This window comes from Oryza brachyantha, chromosome 9 (genome assembly GCF_000231095.2).
Source record: "Oryza brachyantha chromosome 9, ObraRS2, whole genome shotgun sequence".
Taxonomy (NCBI): Eukaryota; Viridiplantae; Streptophyta; class Magnoliopsida; order Poales; family Poaceae; genus Oryza; species Oryza brachyantha.
Window position 1 is genome coordinate 6,367,595 of NC_023171.2, and position 19,141 is coordinate 6,386,735.

General features: G+C 39.0%; 2 protein-coding genes, 1 long non-coding RNA gene and 1 other non-coding gene across 4 annotated transcripts; 3 read left to right on the forward strand and 1 right to left on the reverse strand.

Annotated features, from left to right (window-relative positions):
- The first annotated feature begins 278 nt into the window (after nucleotides 1-278).
- Nucleotides 279-5,541, forward strand: LOC102709869 (nucleobase-ascorbate transporter 2-like). The gene is made up of 14 exons (XM_006660470.3): nucleotides 279-721; nucleotides 808-1,124; nucleotides 1,227-1,324; nucleotides 1,538-1,714; nucleotides 1,834-1,934; nucleotides 2,256-2,331; nucleotides 2,948-3,192; nucleotides 3,277-3,373; nucleotides 3,452-3,538; nucleotides 3,772-3,830; nucleotides 3,916-4,007; nucleotides 4,082-4,159; nucleotides 4,261-4,421; nucleotides 5,221-5,541. Exons 2-14 carry the CDS (start codon nucleotides 1,031-1,033, stop codon nucleotides 5,431-5,433), a joined length of 1,578 nt encoding a protein of 525 aa, XP_006660533.1. The 5' UTR covers nucleotides 279-721; nucleotides 808-1,030; the 3' UTR covers nucleotides 5,434-5,541.
- Nucleotides 5,542-7,653: 2,112 nt separating this feature from the next.
- Nucleotides 7,654-7,740, forward strand: TRNAY-GUA. Its single transcript is given in 2 exon segments — nucleotides 7,654-7,690; nucleotides 7,705-7,740. It is a non-coding gene; the product is annotated as a tRNA-Tyr (tRNA).
- Nucleotides 7,741-13,035: 5,295 nt separating this feature from the next.
- Nucleotides 13,036-18,469, forward strand: LOC121055367. The gene is made up of 3 exons (XR_005812505.1): nucleotides 13,036-14,211; nucleotides 17,302-17,995; nucleotides 18,069-18,469. It is a non-coding gene; the product is annotated as an uncharacterized LOC121055367 (long non-coding RNA).
- Nucleotides 14,755-18,488, reverse strand: LOC102711096 (carotenoid 9,10(9',10')-cleavage dioxygenase 1-like). Its single transcript, XM_015841017.2, has 13 exons — nucleotides 18,378-18,488; nucleotides 18,141-18,287; nucleotides 17,960-18,062; nucleotides 17,587-17,846; nucleotides 17,326-17,505; nucleotides 16,797-16,875; nucleotides 16,622-16,703; nucleotides 16,418-16,480; nucleotides 16,196-16,334; nucleotides 15,748-16,066; nucleotides 15,540-15,604; nucleotides 15,298-15,450; nucleotides 14,755-15,196 (listed from the first exon to the last, which is right to left on the reverse strand). Exons 1-13 carry the CDS (start codon nucleotides 18,486-18,488, stop codon nucleotides 15,074-15,076), a joined length of 1,824 nt encoding a protein of 607 aa, XP_015696503.1. The 3' UTR covers nucleotides 14,755-15,073.
- Between the last annotated feature and the right edge of the window lie 653 nt (nucleotides 18,489-19,141).

The window sequence follows — 19,141 nt, forward strand, 5'->3', positions numbered from 1 at the left end:
CGGACGGAGGGCGTTTTCGTCATAGGAGGAACAATTCCAACGGGCCAATTCCACTTTCTGAATTCTGAATCTCTGATCTGCAGCAACAACGTTTTCTTTAATAATCTCTTGGCAGAGGGAGAGAATTAAGCCCAAATCTTGCATGGTAAACCACGTGTCAGTGACGCATTATGTCAGACGTCAGAGAGGGGATGGGATTACCGTCTTGTTTAACCATCAGAAATCTCTGACAGAACAAGGAAAGAGAGAGAACTCTGCAATGGGCATCATCAGATGAGGCTAGGCTAGGACAGTTGCCCACTCATCTCTCGCACTCGCACTGCGCCTTTTGATGCCAATCCATGGCTGCTTGCTCAGCTCAGCTGCACCTCTTTTGATCTTTTCCTCTTTTTAATTTTCCTTTTTGCTTTGAAGCATCCAACATCATCACTACTAAAGCGCATCAGTAGCTGCCTAGGCCTCCTTTGTGTGTTCGTTTTTTTCCTCTCTAGCTTTATAGCTTTCCCTCCTCCGTCGTAGCCGGATTCTGCAGGCCTCCATTGCGTCTACTGACGTTTTGCTTTGCTGTTCTGTTCTTGGGGTTGCTCTCTCTCTCTCTCCCCTTTACTTTGGTTTTGAGGGGTTTTCTGTTGCTGAATAAAACTAGTTCTTGATTGGTTCATGCTATCCTTGAGTTCTTGAGAGACCATTCCTCCGTTGTGTCGCTGGAGTCTTTGGCCTGGTATTGGATTATCTGATTCGTTTGGTTTTGGGCATGTAATTAGCCCCGCATTTGGGAGCTCAAGATTATTACTTTTCTCTTTGCAGATTGTGGAGGGCTTCTGCTTTAGGGCAGTTCTTGGCGTCCATTGCTGTTCTGGGTCATAAAGTTTTAATCTTTTGGCCATTAGACGGAGGAATTCTTGAGCCGGGCTACTTTTCCCCCTGATAATCAACCAGGAGCAGGGAGGCTGTATCTTTCCCCCTTCCTGTTCTTAATCAACCAAGAGAAGAGAGGAATTCTTGAAGAAAGGAAGTGTTTGGTGGTGAAATGGCTGAGGTGAAGCCTGAGGACATGGTCCATCATACACCCATGGACCAGCTCCAGGGATTTGAGTACTGCATAGACTCCAATCCATCCTGGGGTATGTAGTGTCACACTCCACTGAAAGTGCTTATACTGTTAATGCTATGATTGGTTGATTTGTATATCTTTCACTAATCCTGAATGCTTCTGGCTGTTGCAGGAGAAGCTATTGCGTTGGGCTTTCAGCATTACATTCTGTCCCTGGGCACTGCTGTGATGATCCCAACAATGTTGGTTCAGCTTATGGGTGGAAATGATGTGAGAATTGCTTCATTTACTGACCTGTTTTTTTCCGTATGGGTGTAGTAGTAGAATTCAATGTTCTGTAGCTGCTATCAGTTGTCAAATTTCACAGCATGTTGCTGAAAGATATAATTTTGCCAGTTTCAAGTCATCCGTCTGATTAATAATGCAGTGATAATGTCTATTCTATTCTTGCTGAGCTTTTGGTTCGTTTTGTTTCTTTCAAAGCATGATAAGGCAAGAGTTGTTCAAACACTGTTATTTGTTACTGGGATAAAGACACTGCTCCAGACATTATTTGGCACTCGGCTACCTACTATCATTGGGGGCTCGTATGCATTTGTTGTTCCAATTCTCTCCATAATCCGTGACCCGTCACTTGCGCAAATAGCTGATGGCCATACTGTAAGTATGCAATGACCCTCCAGCATTTCTCAACTTGGTTAACATCATTTCCGACCATTGCAGTAATGCAGAACTTTCATTTTATTTACCTAAAAGTATCTTTTTTGGTTCATTTGTAGAGATTTGTGCAGACAATGAGAGCCATACAGGGTTCCCTTATTGTCTCCTCAAGCATTCAAATAATTCTTGGCTACAGCCAATTATGGGCAATTTGCTCCAGGTATACTTTTGTCATTATATGTCCAAATTCCAATGTAAACATTTGACATTGTTGTGTGTAGATAATGCAGTTCAGATGATAAATATTTGAAATCATTCTTTGTTGAATATTCATACTAGTATATGGCCCTTTAGCCGGCCACTTTATGTTGCTCTCAGTTTGAGTAGTGGGCATCATCACTTTAGAGAAAGTGAAGATGTGCTAGTATATTAATCAAAGGAAGACCAAAATACTCAAAAGTGATGAGATATGGTTGCTACCTTCATATCGACGATAAGAATAAGAGGATGGCTGTTTGATACCATGATGTGCATGTTGCAGGTTCTTTAGCCCACTTGGGATGGTTCCGGTGGTCGCGCTTGTGGGGCTTGGCCTATTTCAGAGAGGATTCCCTGTGGTAAAAGCTCTAGTATCTCGTCCTACTTTCGGTCTCAGTGTGACTGTACCAGTCAATTCGATGTTAGGTTCTTGTAACACTGAAGAATATCCACACAAACCAGAAAAAACATTTCAACATGTTAAGCCTTTACTTTTTCTTCTGCCATATAATGTAGCTGATAAGTTAGTTAAATGTTAGGTTTAGTACTATTCTTAGTTTATTTGAAGCATGGAATGTAGTAGTATTATTATTAGTTTATTTTAAAGCATACCTGAGAATTAATGAAAATTGCATAACTAATTCGTAAACACTCAACAGTAAAAACAATTTGGATTGATGTTGCTGATGCTATGCTCGTTCAATCATGGAGATTTTACTTAACCCCTGAGAAAACACGTTGACATAAATATTTGTTTCCATCTTGGCAAGTTTCAATTATTCCCGAGGCAAATGTACAAAACATATCTGTCAAGTTTATAACAACTCCCTACAGCAAATTAATTCCTTCTTGAGTCATCTATATTATAATTTTTAAAGCTATTTATGTTAAATTAAGGAAAATTAACATGGAATACAAGCATATGTTGTTCTCGGATGAGTTTGTAGGCTAATTTAGGAAATGCATTTTTGTCAGGTTGGGAGTTGTGTGGAGATTGGCCTTCCGATGCTTATCCTGTTTGTCGCGCTTTCCCAATATCTCAAGCATGTAACTGTCCGACATGTTCCAGTTTTGGAGAGGTTTTCACTGCTTATATGTGTTGCTCTTGTCTGGGTGTATGCCCACATCCTCACAGCAAGTGGAGCTTACAGGCACACAGCCCTGCTCACCCAGTTCAGCTGCCGGACAGACCGTGCCAACCTTATTTCTTCTGCTCTATGGTTTGTAGGCTGCCACATAAGTTGATTAATTTGACCTCTAGATTTTACAGAAAATTCTAACGTCAAGTTTTCACTCTCTTAAAGGATAAGCATTCCATTCCCATTGCAATGGGGTGCACCAACATTCAGTGCAAATCATGCATTTGGTATGATGGCTGCAGTTGTGGTGTCATTAATTGAGGTACATTGACATACTTAGAAAAATAAATGTTTTTTCAAAAGAAATTTTCAGTGTGCTGAGAATACTTCAATACTACAGACAACAGGAGCATTCATGGCTGCTGCACGGTTGGCAAGTGCAACACCACCACCAGCGTATGTACTGAGTAGAGGCATTGGATGGCAGGTTAGTAGTATTTTTCATAGATCAATCACCTCATAGTTCGAACTTAAAATCCAGCCAATCTTCACATGATTCATGAGGCTTAACTAGGAATTGCCACTAAATTAGTTACATGTTCATAAACAGTTGAAGAACCAAATTTGTTTTTCGGTAAAGAAATGTAAATTTTCGTGCCAATACTTCTGATTGTGATTAACTGGCATTTAACGTTTGTACTCTAATATGTGAATTTTCAGGGAATCGGTACCTTGCTAGATGGTTTATTTGGCACTGGGACTGGATCTACTGTTTCTGTGTGAGTATACCTGCTGTACTGATACTGAATGTTCATCCTAAGATTGCTCTCTAACAGCATGCTTAATCTTTTGGCTGCAATTCAGTGAGAATGTTGGTCTCCTTGGATCAACAAGGGTTGGTAGCAGGAGAGTGATACAGATTTCTGCAGGATTCATGATCTTCTTCTCCATGCTAGGTAACATTTCTCCCTAGCAATCAAGACAACATTTAGTCCTGTTTTGCAGAGTTCTGAACTTCTCATGGTTGCAGGAAAATTCGGTGCACTGTTTGCCTCCATTCCGTTCCCAATATTTGCTGCTATATACTGTGTTATGTTCGGCATTGTTGGTAAGCAGCTGCTGGACAGGCAGGACAAAATGAGTTAATTTTATTTTTGCATTTGAAATTGAATTATACAACCAATTATGCTCATTTGATTTTATCTTCAGCTGCTGTGGGACTCTCCTTTTTGCAATTCACCAACATGAATTCAATGCGCAACCTCTTCATCGTTGGTGTATCACTCTTTCTTGGCTTATCAATACCAGAGTACTTCTCTCGCTACACTGCGAGTGCACAGTATGGACCAGCGCACACAAAGGCTGGATGGGTTCGTAGTTTTTACTCTTTAATATTTCAATTTACGTTTGAGAATGAACACCATCCAAAAGTAATCTATATCTAGTACGTTGCATTAACACAATGTTAATTGAGTACAAAAATGGAATTAATTAAAAATAATGCTATTTAAATGAAAAATTGGAAAAATATATGTTGGGTGAGAAAAATTGTGAAAATATATACCTGTCAAACATTGCATGTTCAGCAGGGCTTTTATAGAACAGAGGACGAATGACAGAACCCTATCGAACTAAGCTACACCGGTGTAGGCCCCGTCGAACTTTCCCAGTTCAACAGAGGCTCCCTACCCGTCAGACCCGTGGGTCCTGTCGAACTTTCCTAGTTTGACATGCTTCCTCCCCAAAAGTAGAGGCCCCTATTGAAATGGCCATGTCAACAGGCCCCTTTTCAAAGAGACAGATGTTGACGAGCCTCTTGTTGACCCAATCCAATTCGATAGACCCCTATTTTTTTTCAATTGTCGACATCCAAGTCTTATTTTTGTGATTTTTCCATTTAATGATAATATTTTTAAAAAAATCTAAAAAAATGCGATTATGTTATGCTATTTCTTATTTGCTAAACAAAGCTAATTTTGTCTCATCTCAGTCGAGACCATATGTAAGGGCTGGTAGATAAACAAAACCATGATTAGAAAACCATCCATGTTCTGACTGGTACTTTGGTTCTTCTAAAATATTTGCTATTTCCCTGCAAGCGAACACATTCTTCATGTTCAGAACTGAAACTGAAGTCTGAAATATACTGCTCCTCTGCCTGCTGTGCAGTTCAACGACTACATCAACAGCGTCTTCTCGTCGCCGCCGACGGTCGCGCTCATCGTGGCGGTGCTCCTCGACAACACGCTCGACGTCAAGGAGGCGGCAAGGGACCGGGGGATGCCGTGGTGGGCGCGGTTCAGGACGTTCAGAGGAGACAGCAGGAACGAGGAGTTCTACACCCTGCCATTCAACCTCAACAGATTCTTCCCTCCATCATGAGCTGCTTGCTGACCTACCAAAAATCCAGAAAAATGGAAGCCATGTTTCCAAATAGATCGACCAGCCATTGCACCACTGAAATTCTAGTCTCCTTTTGATAGAGTAGAGTAGAACAGAACAGTTTGAGCTGACAAGATGAGCAGTTTTGCCAGCAGGCAAGGATGGATTCTTTGCTAGCAGTCGACTTGTACATAGAAACAATTCGCTTTTCCCTTTTCAGATTTGACACCAAGGATTTTAGATTTTGCTATAAGTAATTAATTAGTATCTTGTGAACAAAAGGTCATATTAGCTTGAATAAGTACCATTAGTTGTATTATTTTTTCAACCCATTACTTCCTGAGTTTTTTTACCATCCTTATATCTTGAGTTACCAAAAATTTGTACTAAAATTCTTGGTATTTTGAGTTACCAAAAATTTATACTAAAATTCGTAGACCTTGAGTTACTTTTTTAAGGAAAAGAAAAAAACCCTTACTTCCTGCTAGCCTTGTACTAGGCTTTTTTTTTTAAGGGTGGGGGGGTTGAACTTCAGATGTGCATCTCCATATTTATTGCGATTGGTGGTCATGGGTAATCTTTAGTCACAATCAATTTACACAAAAGTTTGACATAAATTTTGCATGTTGGTTATCATCATGGAAACAGCAACCACTGAAATAGCAATATACTGGGCCACAAATCAAATGCAATCGATGGAGAAATATGTTGCGCAGAATTGGAAAAAAGATGAAACACTGTATATCCTGCTAGGTTCACTACTATGTAATCCTACCACTCTGCAGGGTTGATTCTATAATTTCAAGGCCCTAAGCAAACTCAGTACCATAGATCCTTTAGATTAAATATTTTTTTACTTATTATATATATATATATACATCATTATTTATCATATAAAGTGACATAAATAATCATCATTAACATGATAAACCAAGTATTAACTCTTAAGAGTTAAATTGTAATATAGTCTTAGTTCTAAATTTTGATGAATACTGTTGACATTGAATTGGAAACCAAAATAAAGAAAATGAATAAAAAATGAAGCAAACCAATAAAAAATAATTTATGATTAAAACATTTTTATTTGTGTTCTTAGCGATTTAAAAGAAAATATCAAAAAATAAACAATAATAAGAACACCTTAAAATCAACTTTCAAAACTCAAATTTTGGCTACAACAAAGAAATCAACCAGTAAATGATAGAGCTACTAAACTTAACCAATAATAATTAGCATCTAAATAGTTTTATAAGTTGATTAATCATCTACTTTTTAAAAAAAGAATCGATAAAAAAATTAAACCATACTAGCATATTTAGATAAAATTTTTGGTTGGGCCTAGGGCGTCAGGCGGCCCTGCCACCCCGTAATAACTAGAGACAGGGAGCCACTGAAGGACAAGGATGATCTTCAACACCCCCGTTACAATCGGTGGAACACGGTTTACTAAAACAGGAGTAAGGCCGTGTTCGGGATAAGGAACACGGGGGTTTGGTTACGCGGCGTGGGAAACGTACAAATATTTACACATTAGTGTATGATTAATTAATTATTAATTATAAAAATATAAAATAGATTAATATGATTTTTTAAAATAATTTTTCTATAGAAATTTTTCGTAGAAAATATACCGTTTAGCAGTTCAGGAAGCGTGCGCGCGAAAAACGAGATAATATGGGATAAGTTAACATACGCCGAACAAGGCCTAAGTTGTATAAATATATGTCTTCCGTATTCATCGTGCTTTAGGCCTCATGAGATTCCTTCTATTTACTATCAGTAAAATCATGATAAACCGTGATTATCAACGTAGGGTACATTAGAGCAAGTATAATAGCGGGCTATAAGCTGGCTAAATGCTTATGTGGAGGAGAGATGATGAGAGAGTGTAAGCGGGCTGTAAGCTGGTAGCCAGCTCGGGCATAAGAACCAAGAAACTCTGTGAGAGTGACATGTGACTCCTGTATTAATGATGAAGAGCTAATTACTATATGGGTGGGCTAAGAAAAGACTATAAGAAGTCTTATAAATAGCTTGTTGGCTATATTATTAGCCTTTCTCTTAAGAGTTTGGTTGTAATCCGGAAATCTATACAGCAAAAAATATGTGAAAGACTAACGATACTGATTGTTTGCAAATATCTGCCTTCATGAAATTCATATAAAGTTCCAAAAGAATTGATTTCGTATATGAAGCCAAAACTTCGCTTTTTTAAATAAACCGACCTTAGCTCAGTTGGTAGAGCGGAGGACTGTAGTTTGAAGCAGATTAATCCTTAGGTCGCTGGTTCGAATCCGGCAGGTCGGAATTTTTAATTTTATTTACATTTTATTTTTCAAGCGAATTGTATGATGTTTTTTCTACACGCTTCTTAATCTATTAACTGGTGTGTATTTTTTTAAAATATATATATATATAAGTTGCATTAAAAACATATCAATCTAATTTTTCAAATATTTTATAGCTAATAATTAATTAATGGTATATTAATCTTCTACTATATTTTCCACCCCTATTACTAAACCTAACCAATGAAGCGGCCGTGGTTAGTCCTATACTCCTATATGATGCATCCTTTTATTTCTTCTTGTGTCGGGCAGATTTGTTTAACAATATTTTATATTTTAGAAAGCATACATTTTATTTTTCAGTGATCTTAACCAAAACGCGTCAGCCCGTTTTTTTCAACAATATTTATATCAAAAACTAGCTTAGAAAAAGTGATCAAGTAATGCAATAGAAATATTTTTTCATCAAACCGTATTTTTGAGAGAGTGAAGAAAATAATCAATGACGACGTAGTAGATAAGCGGAAAAGAATAATGCCTCTCTAACCTACTCCATCAGTTTCATATTATAAGTTATTGGGTTTGGTCTAACTCAAATATTTTTAAGTTTGATAATATTTGTAGAAAAATATATTAACATCAACAGGACTAAATTAGTTTTATTAAATGGAGGTAGTAGATAAAATAATATTGAAATGCTCCCTCCTTGCTTATTTTCACTACAGGTGAATTTCTCAAAACTACATCTATCATGGTCTACCGTTTTATGTCACAAAGCTGCAACAAATAACATACTATTTTATCATAAAAGTTATGACTTCTATCCCCTAATTGTGTTTCACATGTGACACTAACTACAGTTGCGAGTGACTATGGATTGGTCAACTGAAAGAATTTCAAATCATCAATCGATCTACTTGTGCACCGTACAAACCCTATCCAACAAGCCCGGAATGCAGAACAGCCGAACACTCTCTTTGTTGGCCCACGTTAACTGGTGTTGGCTATATGTTTTTGGGCTGGTTTTCATGTCCTCTCCTGTTTTATGGGTTATTTATTGATTTGGGCCAAGGTGTCTTGTACGCTTTGTTGTGTTTTCTAGCATGTTTGTCGAGCTATCAGCAGACCCAGAAGTCAAGACATCAGATGATGATGTTTTATTCCATCAGTATAAAAATAAATTGTCTTTATTATTTCGTGAGAAGAAAGAACTATGACACACATATCAGCAACAAATATATGTATTAATTAAGAGATAATACATAAAATAATAATAATTACTAACATGCTAGTGATATTTTTAATAAAATCATGTTACAAAGCATGGTAAAAATTGAGCAAGCACCTTCGATGAGAAGCCCCTTTTATCCCAGACCAAACCACAAAGATCAGCTAGGAAAACTTATGTGTAGAACTGTAGCAATTTAATTTTGAGACACAAATAACAACAAGAAAAAGCATAGAAGCAATAACCCAGTTGTTGCACAAATTTATATGTGAAGTTGCATAAATTTACATATGATGTTGCACATGATTTAAAATGACAACTATAGATACCTCAGAGTGCAATTTGCATATAAGGAACAATTATCAGTTGATCCTGTCTTTGAAAAACCATAGAAATAAATTAATTCAAATTAGTCAAATAAATAAATTAAGTATAAAAGCATCTTAAAAATAGTTGCAGAAACTAATAATTGAGGTTGCACATTTATAACATGAGTTGCACATCATTGTGGATTGGTACATCTGCACATGTAGCCCCTGAATGTTAAGCAGAGCTAGTCTGAAAAATCATCTTAGTTGAGTTGTTTACTGAAGCGAGGTTTTTCGGCCATGAGCTCCATGTGCCAGTGCTCATGGCTCACAACCTAAGATTTGTAGGGTATATATTAAACCTTAAAAAGTACCTGACGTGCAAAGTTGAACTCAAACACAGAAAGATACAAAATATAAGCCCTCAAAAATTAGTTACACAAATTACTAAGTTGCACGTATTTATGGCATAAGTTGCACATCTTTAAAATAGGAGTCGCACATCATTTAGAAAACCGGCAAAATTTACAATAACAAGGTGTGTGTTGTCATTAAATCATTTTTCGATCCATTTAACATTATATATTTATAATATGAACTCTTACAAGCGCACACATAAAAATAATTAGAAGTAAAACTGAAGACTACATGCTAGCATGATGCATGTTATTTTGTGAAAAAATGTGGATAAAAAATTTCATAATAAAATTTTTTATTTTTAAATCTTTTTAATAAATAATTTTATTACTAAACCTCGGGAGAAAATATTTTCACACTATGAACCTTTTGGCCACGCCACTAACATTGGCGTGGTGAAACGGCTTGCCACGCTACCGACAATAGCGTGGCTGGTGTGGCAAGACTGCCATACCGTGCCGATCAGGTGGCGTGGCAGCGTTGTCTTGCCACGCCAGGGTGGCCAAAAGATTCAGCTTTAGAAAAATTTTACCCGGTGGTTTAATAATAAAATTACTTGGTAAGAAGGTTTATTTAATAAAAAAATTTCATAATTAACCACATAATGAAAAAATTAAAAATTATTGTAGTAAATTTACCGTATGTGTAAGGTAAAACAATATGAATTCAATGCAACTAGACTTTAGATCAGCAAATATGAATTCAATGCAACTAGACTTCAGATCAACAAATATGGAGACATACAGCAAGAAAGATAAATTTACATGCATCTATGCTTCCGACCGACAGCAAATAACTCATTGCAGTCATCAAAATAAGCCAGCACACCAAATCAAAGCCAAATACTAAGCTGACATCGCCATTTTCAAGTGGCAGAACCAGGATGCAGCACAAATTAATAGTGATGACATCCAAAAGCTAGCTCATGTAGAACCTGAGGTGCAAACCAGACAAAATATAAGACAAAAAGTACAAAAATAGATAAGTTTTATCTTATGATTTGCTACTAATCGCATATTACTAATAGCAAGATTGATAGGGAACGAACACTACTCCATTAGCAATGTATGCATAAAAAACTGAAAGTCTCCATCAGCAAAGGAGATACAATGTTGAATACTTTGCGTCGCATCACCGCTGGCCGCTGGCAGCACGGCATGAACTTCCTTATCAAAATTCTGAAAGGCCGAGCTCGCCCTCTAACCCGAAAATTACCGATTATGCGTGCGTTGATGCTAAATTTCAGGGAGCACAAAAAAATGCAAATCGGTGATTAATCCCTTCCCTCCCCACTAGGGATCACATTCACATCTTACAAAAGCAACTGTGACTCACTAGACTCGAGGAAGCCATCATACCAGTCAGCAACTTGGAGTTCGTTGCTACCGTGGACCTTGCCGCCGCTATGGACAACAAATCAGGCTTAAGCAAGACGATGCTACTGCTTGCAGCTCCATTACCTCTCAGTGAAGCCGTTGGCCTTGCCTCCACCGCTATGAGCCACCGCTGCTCACCAGTCACTAGTCACCACCACCATCAACCTTGCCGCTGCCTGGGAGAGACTAAAAGAGATGGATGATGCGGGAGTATAGGTTAACGGCCTAGGAATTACAACTTGTTACCAAAATGCCCCTGAGTAGGCCAACATACACAGATCTTAAACGCTAATCTAATGGCCATAAAAATCGACTGGAGGATAAAAAATTTTCAGGCGCACATGTACTTGAAAGTTGCCTTTGCTATTGATCAAGCGCCTGAAAATTTTCGATCCTTCAATTGATTTTTATGCCGTTAGATTGGTGTTTAAGATCTATGCATATTGACCTAAGGGGCATTTTGGTAACATACCATATTTCCTAGGCCGTTAATCTATACACCCGCATCATCCATCTCTTTCGGTCTCTCACATGTAGCGGCAAGGTCGATGGGGGTGGTGATTGGTGAGCAGTGGTGGCTCATAGTGTTGGAGGCAAGGGCAGAGGCTTCAGCAAAAGGTGATGGAGTTGTAAGCAGTATCATTGTCTTGCTTGAGCCTGGTTTGTCATCCATAGCATTGGCAAGGTCCACGGCAGCAGCGAACTCCAAGTTGGTGGTGTGTGATGACTTCCTCAAGTCTAGCGAGCCATAATTTATTTTGTAAGATGGGAGTGTGATCCCCGGTGGGAGTGGAAGAGATTAATCACCCATTTGCATTTTTCGTGCTCCCTAGAATTTAGGATCAGCGCACACATAATCGTTGATTTTTGGTTTGGAGGGCGAGCTCGGCCTTTGTGAATTTTGACACACAAACAACAACAAATAAAATCATAGAAGCAATAACCAGTTATTGCACATATTTATAAGTGAAGTTAATTAATACATAAATTTATTGCTGATATGTGTGTCTATTCATTGCATAGTTTCTTTCTTATGAAATAATAAAGACAATTTGTTTTTATACCGATGGAATAATACATCATCATGTGATCTCTTGACTTCTGGGTCTGCTGATAGCTTGACAAACGTGCTAATGAAAAACACAACAAAGCACATACTGAAGCGTAGAAAACACCTTGGCCTAAATCAATAAATAACTCATAAAACAGAAGGACATAAAACCTAGCCCAAATACATATGAGGGAGACTTACAGCACGGAATCCCGTGTGACGGGACACATGAATTAAAATTCCAAAACACACATCCCCTCCCCCGCTGCATTAAGTGAGAGCAGCGGTAGCAACAGACCGCACGGTCGGCTCACTAATTCGTCCCATCGCATGTTATCCCGTTCTGCAGTATTTCTGAATACGTATAGCCAAACCAGTTAACGTGGTTCAACAAGTTATGGGACAAATATAGTTTTTGTCTGTTCTGCGTTCTGAGCTTGTTGGATAGGGTTTGTACGGTGCACAAGTAGATCGACCGATTACTAAAATTTTCTTCTATCAAGTTAAGAATAAAAAAATAAATACTATGAAGACAGGAGAGGCAGAATTGTGGGGCCCACATCCACCCATTCTCTCTAGGCCACGTTCGGCCCTAGGTAAGTTAACTTACCTCCTTCGTTTTTCGCGCATACGTTTCGTGAACTGTTAAACGATGTATTTTTTGCAAAAATTTTTTATAGGAGAGTTGTTTTAAAAAATCATATTAATCTATTTTATATTTTTTAAAAAATTAATAATTAATTAATTATGTACTAATCTATTGCTACGTTTTCCGTGCCGGATAAGTTAACTTATCCACACCTCTAACAAACGAGAAAATTGCATATCTACTATTCTAAAATAGGGAATTCGCTACAATACCATTAATGAAATGAGTTTCGCTCAAATGCCATCCAAACGCTTATCCGATTTGCTACTTTGCCATTTGCACCATTTAGACAAATAAAAAATATTTTGCTCTGCTTTAGCATTTTTTTTCCCCAAAGATGCTCCTGACTCTGCGTTCTCTCCTTTAGGATTTGTGTCACACGCGAGTGCTCGCGGTTCCTTGATGAGGCGACGCCAGCGAGGGGCGCCAGCCATCTGCGAGGATGCCGACGGCGTCGACCGGCCAAGAGGCCGCTCTCCTATGCCCGTGCCCCTCTCACCCGCGACGACGAGGCCGCCGCCGTTCACCACGTCGCCCACCGCCGTAGCCGACCTCCTACAGCGCCTCAACCCGCCCCTCACGTCCGCGGGGCACCAGCGGCAGCTCCGCGGCGTCGGCGCGGCGCCGGCGGCAGCGCGCCGATCTCGGCGACGTCGGTAGGGCACCCGCAGCAGCTCGCCGACAGCGCCGGAGCTCGGTGCTCGGCGACGTTGGCGGGGCGCCAGCGGCAGCTCACGGCGTCCGCGGGGCGCCGGTGCTGGCGCTGGGGTGCTCCGACGATCGGCGATGGAATGGCTGGCAATGGCTACAGACTTAAGAAGGCCAAGGGCATTTAAGAAAAAATGGTAAATTAGACAAATAAAATTTTTGGGACCCTAAATTGTAGAAAATGGTAAAGTAGCAAACTAAATTAGGACCTGAATGGCATTCTAGCAAAGCTCATTTAAATGATGGTATAATAGCGAATCCAATCTTATTCAATGGTAGATATGCAATTTTCTCCTAACAAACGCGGCCCTAGTCTCCCAATCCGCCGGAGCTTGGCCGCCGCCGTCGTGCGAAGAAACCGGTGAAGGGCGGCCCTACATAGCGAGGACGCCAGGTGTCCACGAACCACGGTGATGGCATCAGTTCAGCCCCAGCTCCTCCGCCGCCTCGCGCCGTTGCTGAACTGCCGCATCCGCGCCACCACCCACCGATGCCTCGTCTCCGCCGCCGCCGCCGCTGCCGAGACGCCGTCGCCTGTGCTGGCGGGGCCGGGATCCGTCAGTATGACGGATAGCTGTGTCCGTGTAGGATGATCCACAATAGATCCATGTCATTCGCGCTAAACCCGCCTGTTTTTGGTTTTTACTGCTTGTGCAGGTGTCAGCAAATTAATCCGAGGCCAGTTGGTGGATGCAGCTGCAACTGCAAGACCCCTCATTCATGGTCAAATAATTTGAGCATTACTAGTAGAAGGTACCTGCCATAACACTCGCTTGCAGAATATGCTTACTTGATAGTTACAATTGGCAATATATCTTTGGTAATTTTGATGATATCTACGTTCTACTTCAGTGTGGAATTTTGTTACATCAATCTTGCTTATCACTTGCAGCTGCAAGTTGAATGTTTTGATTTTGTGTTTTGTTCCCTGATTCCCTGTTGCAGTGTCGTCACTGCTGAAAATGTCAAATAAAAGGCACTTGCATTTTGAATGTACCAGGATCTACATTTTAGTTTACATTTTATTTAGTAACACATTACCATGCCAACATTTTTGAAAAATGACTTTACTGTAACTTTTTGCCCTAAAATTTCTTGAGACTATAAATGTTAACTATATGTTTGTATTCGGACTTTCTCCCTTCAGGCTCATTGTGTTAACTGTTAAACAGTTATCATCTTTTAAGCTTTGTGAAGATGAAAATTTGTGTAGTACACTAATATGTCATATAGTAATGCACGTGCAGCTGCAGTGCAATAGATATCCATTTTATTGAAATATTTACTTGCAAGACAAAGTAATCTTCTTAATGGTTCTACGTCCTTATGGCCAAACTGGATACTATTCGAACAACTAGAACTACAGGTCGCATGTTCATTTTAACTGAGCACACCTTCATGGCTTATTCACATAGGGGCTAGCAATTCTGTGGGATAATGGACAATGCTGTTCATAATCTTATAAACTATTAAAATGTCCTCACCCAGGTGTAACTATTGGAACAATTCACCCAACAAGCCTAAGCCTGAAAGGTTTGCTGCTTACAAATTGTGACCCTATCAAGTCTTTACATTCTATGCTGCCCATTTTTTTGCTGGTTTAGTATTCATAGAGTTACATCACTTCGTTGAGTTTGTTAGTGATGAATGTTCCATGAAACCCATAGGGTACTCTTCGTGGCAATATTATTTTGGCAACAGGAGCACCCTCAAATCTTTGGGCATCAATGATGTGCACCTGCAAGATAGAAAGCATAAAATTTCCAATTCCAATTTTGAGTCTTTGTCATCGATACAGAAAATGGCATGCATATGGGATATGATATAACAAGCACTTGCCTGTGATGTATTAGACCCCTCATTATGTACAAAAGAAATTATCCACCCATCATCTTCATGTGTGCCTCCAACTCTTGGAACAAATACTGCTCCGGAGCAGAATTCATCTTTCCCAAGCCAGTGATACTCTGCCTTTATTAGATCTTTGGATGTCTGGTTTAGGATATGAATCCAGTGAGGAAATATAACATAAAGAACTAAATATTAGTTGGAGTAGTGTAGCAAGTCTATGGCCAATGTACCTCTGTAGTTACATTATCTCTTTCTTCAAGATAAAGTTTTGCAAGGCCTCCATATTTAAGGATTACTAGAAAATACAGAAAAGGACTATCAACTAAGTCATGATGCACAATCATAAATTTTGTGAAATATACTTATAATCAATACCATGAACTTTTCCTACTCCTTGATTTGGTAAATTGCACAAAAAATTGTTTTTTTAGCTAATACCTTTGTCATTAACTCCATAACAGCTTGTCAAAGAGTCCACCACTTGTGCATAGGCATAACTATGATGCAAGCCCATTTTGTGGTTATTGATCACTGGGAATTCCATGGAAAACTCAGTTCCAGTTAAATATTCCCCTGAAAGAGCCTTTGTTTTCATGTTTAACCTCCACTGGTATAACCGAGAGAAAAATTCTTCATTAATTCCTTGTTTCACAGATACATCATCTCCAGAAGGATCAGAGGGCAAATCATTTTTATTTAGGCTGATCTTAGGACCTGGTATGATGGAGTCAGCCGCCCGAAGGCCCCTGATAACAACCTATTTTACCAAGTAAAAATAAGATAAGATTCGTGCTGCATATACATGGCAATGATGGGTTGTTGGCAAAAGACAGAATACTATGCTAATGCAACTACAAGTATATGGAACAAGCTTACAAAACTATACCTCATCCCCCTCTTCAAAGCAGTTAATGAAATGGAACATGCAGAATGGTTCAACATCAAACCATATAACTGACTCTGCATTACCATAACGGGGCATAACTCCTATTCTTGCATAACTGTCTTTCTCAAACTTGATCAACCTGTTTGAGGGAATTGTCTGCTTATGATTTTCAGATTAACCCAAGAATATTTTTAATAAAATAAGCTTAACTGAAATACTTACTGATCACCTCTAATAAGTCTATTGATGTCAATGGTAAGTGGTAGATCCATGATTATATTGTACCTTGATTTAGAGACCAAAACGTGTAAATTGTCATTCCCCTTTAGTATAATTCTTACTATAAGTAAATAGAATATGTTGAAATAAATTATAGTTTAGTGAATAAACCACAGCGAAGAGATGCTAATTGGTAGCCGGACATACTTAACAGTAACTCCTATGTCATGGCAGAGTGTACACCTGTCCAGTTTGAGGTCAACTTTATGTTTTAGTTGAGTTCCATCAGCTGTTGTTAAATCAAACTTCAGTTGGAGTCAAACATTGACTTTAAACTTGATAGAGAGGGTAGTATTAAATTATAAATAATAAAACAAAATACCTGAGACAACTCCAACCATTAGGAAAGGCCTCTTTGTATCTGAACCAAAAATGACAAGCTCCCCTGATCCAGGAGCTACCTATATCATTTGAACCAAGTGATTGAAATTAATCTGAATGATAGATAAGGGATAGCACTGAAATATGAAGCATAATGGTTTGTTACTCAGAATGTGAAATCATGTAGTGTGCACAGTCTACCTCTTGTGTTCGATGTATTGAGTTCTGACAAGCTCCACATTTATTTGTTTTTGCAGTTTAATACAAAACCATCATGTGCCATATGTTTAGCCCAGTAATCTTGTTGAATAAAATTTCCAGAGTATAGATGTAGTTGGAATAGTATGATGATTTTTTTAAATGAATAGTCATCTGACTTTGCACATGTTATACCTCACCCTCTTGTTTTCCATTAAAATCAACTGATACAGAGAATCAACATACAGTATTTGTTAACTTGTAGTGGGTTATGAGTTTATTCTTGTGACCTATGAATGATTATGCAGGATACAGCTAGTGGCCAACCATACCTTTGGGTGAGCTGTGAAGGGCTGATCCCATTCCCCGTTAATGTCCCAGCTATCTTCTGTTTCAAGATTTTGTATGCATATCTCCTGAGGCAGGTGGTTCTCCGCGACTGCAAACACCCTTCCGGCATGCTCAAATACATTGGTGTTGCTGATGTCCTTGTTCACTTTGCCAAACCGCATCTGCATTGCATATTTACCTATTTCAGAGTGTCTGAAAAGTGAAAAATAGCATATAGTTTAGGCTTGTAAGGTATTGTTTACATAGTTGAGAATGTAGCCTGCGATGATGGCTGAGGAGTCGCCCATGATGGCGGGGAGGAAACTTGGTTTCTTTTGGGCTTTCTCAATCTTGAACGTTTCAGACTGCACATATCGATTTGCATAGGACATCAACCATGTGGCTGAACTGTTCTTTCTGAAGTAGAGGGCATGGAGCATGCCCTCACCCTCAACCCATATCTCACTTGACTTTCCGAAGATTGAGACAGTCGAATGGAGAGCTCCAAAGAGTGGATTGGAACCTGTTGAGATTTTCCACAATTAGTTTATGGCTTTTAATTCTCATGTGCATACACACAGTTATACTTATTTGTTTGAACAGACTACAGTAATAAGAGAGGATCAATATCACCACCATTTCTGATGTATATGCCTTCCGGGAAATCTTCAGGTATCTCTCCTTCAACTTGCAGAATCTCTATGGCTTCACTGATCTCACTGACTGGTGCAAAATTGCTCTGCAGAATTGTCAAAGCTGGCCTTTAAATTCATTATTGATGAATGAAATGGAATGAAGCTTCTCCAGAATGAAGTACCTCTGATGGTAGCATTGGTTGGTCAGAAAACTTGAAGGTTGAGTCAACCAAAGCTTCCATAAGTCCCTGTTTTGCCATCTCCAGCGCTTTTGAGGCTTCATCGATCCTGAAAGAAAGTCGCCTCCGAATCTCCTGAAAAAAAGGTTTCTGAAGCAAGAAAAGAGCTAAGCATCAGAGTTATTGATGACTACATGATAATAACAAGATCTAAGCACATTCTGCATGATAAGAAGAGACCTTTCGGTTTGTGGTTGTGGATGTTGGCTGGTTTCTTGCACCCTGGGAAGATGCAGGTCTGAAGGAAGGAGAAGCCTTGCAGATACATGGATGCAGAGAAACTCTCATCATTCTGGTAGTAAAAAAAAAAAGCCTAATCCTTCTGCATTCACGAATGGATATTGCACTTCATTTTATTCCACATCATGAGGAAAAATCATTTGTCATCTTGGAATATCCGGTATGGATTAATCTTGCTCCGTGCCACCTGAGCAGTTTTGGGCCTAGCACTCATGCCAAACATGACGTATGAAGTCTGAATCTTTGCGAGTTTTGATGTGCATTTTTGTAATTTTGGTCTGTTCCATAATCAACTTGTATACTTTTTTTCTTTCATCTGGAAAACTATCTTTTTCCTTCAGAAAGAATTGCCAGCTATTTTAGTGTTAGTCAATGTTGATTAGCCAATGTTGATGGCACTAGAAAGGTTAGAATTTTCCATGTTGACATATATTGAAGTACTATTACCAGGCTGAGCAGAATCTTCACCAATCTAAACCTACTTTGGTATTAAACAAACTGAGTGATCGATAGAACTTATGAACGAACCAAATGGCAAATGATTAATCCAGAAATCTTGTTGACACTTGCTAGAATGGCATCGTTGCTTGGAGATTCTGCTCACAAATCTGAAGGATGTTGTCTTTATTCTGTTTCGGATAGTAATACTATCATCATGCTGAAAGCCAGCTACACCATTGGCAAGTAAACGAGAAAAACCTAGC

What these genes read in the sequence shown, in the direction of transcription:
- LOC102709869 (XM_006660470.3), top strand. Translation starts at nt 1,031, where the DNA reads ATGGCTGAGGTGAAGCCTGAGGACATGGTCCATCATACACCCATGGAC. An exon ending in TTGTGGTGTCATTAATTGAG is followed by an intron (nt 3,374 to 3,451) that starts GTACATTGACAT and finishes TCAATACTACAG; the next exon opens with ACAACAGGAGCATTCATGGC. An exon ending in CGCACACAAAGGCTGGATGG is followed by an intron (nt 4,422 to 5,220) that starts GTTCGTAGTTTT and finishes CCTGCTGTGCAG; the next exon opens with TTCAACGACTACATCAACAG.
- LOC102711096 (XM_015841017.2), bottom strand. Translation starts at nt 18,488, where the DNA reads ATGATGAGAGTTTCTCTGCATCCATGTATCTGCAAGGCTTCTCCTTCC. An exon ending in CCACAACCACAAACCGAAAG is followed by an intron (nt 18,288 to 18,377) that starts GTCTCTTCTTAT and finishes TTCTTGCTTCAG; the next exon opens with AAACCTTTTTTTCAGGAGAT. An exon ending in GAGATAATGTAACTACAGAG is followed by an intron (nt 15,451 to 15,539) that starts GTACATTGGCCA and finishes ATCCTAAACCAG; the next exon opens with ACATCCAAAGATCTAATAAA.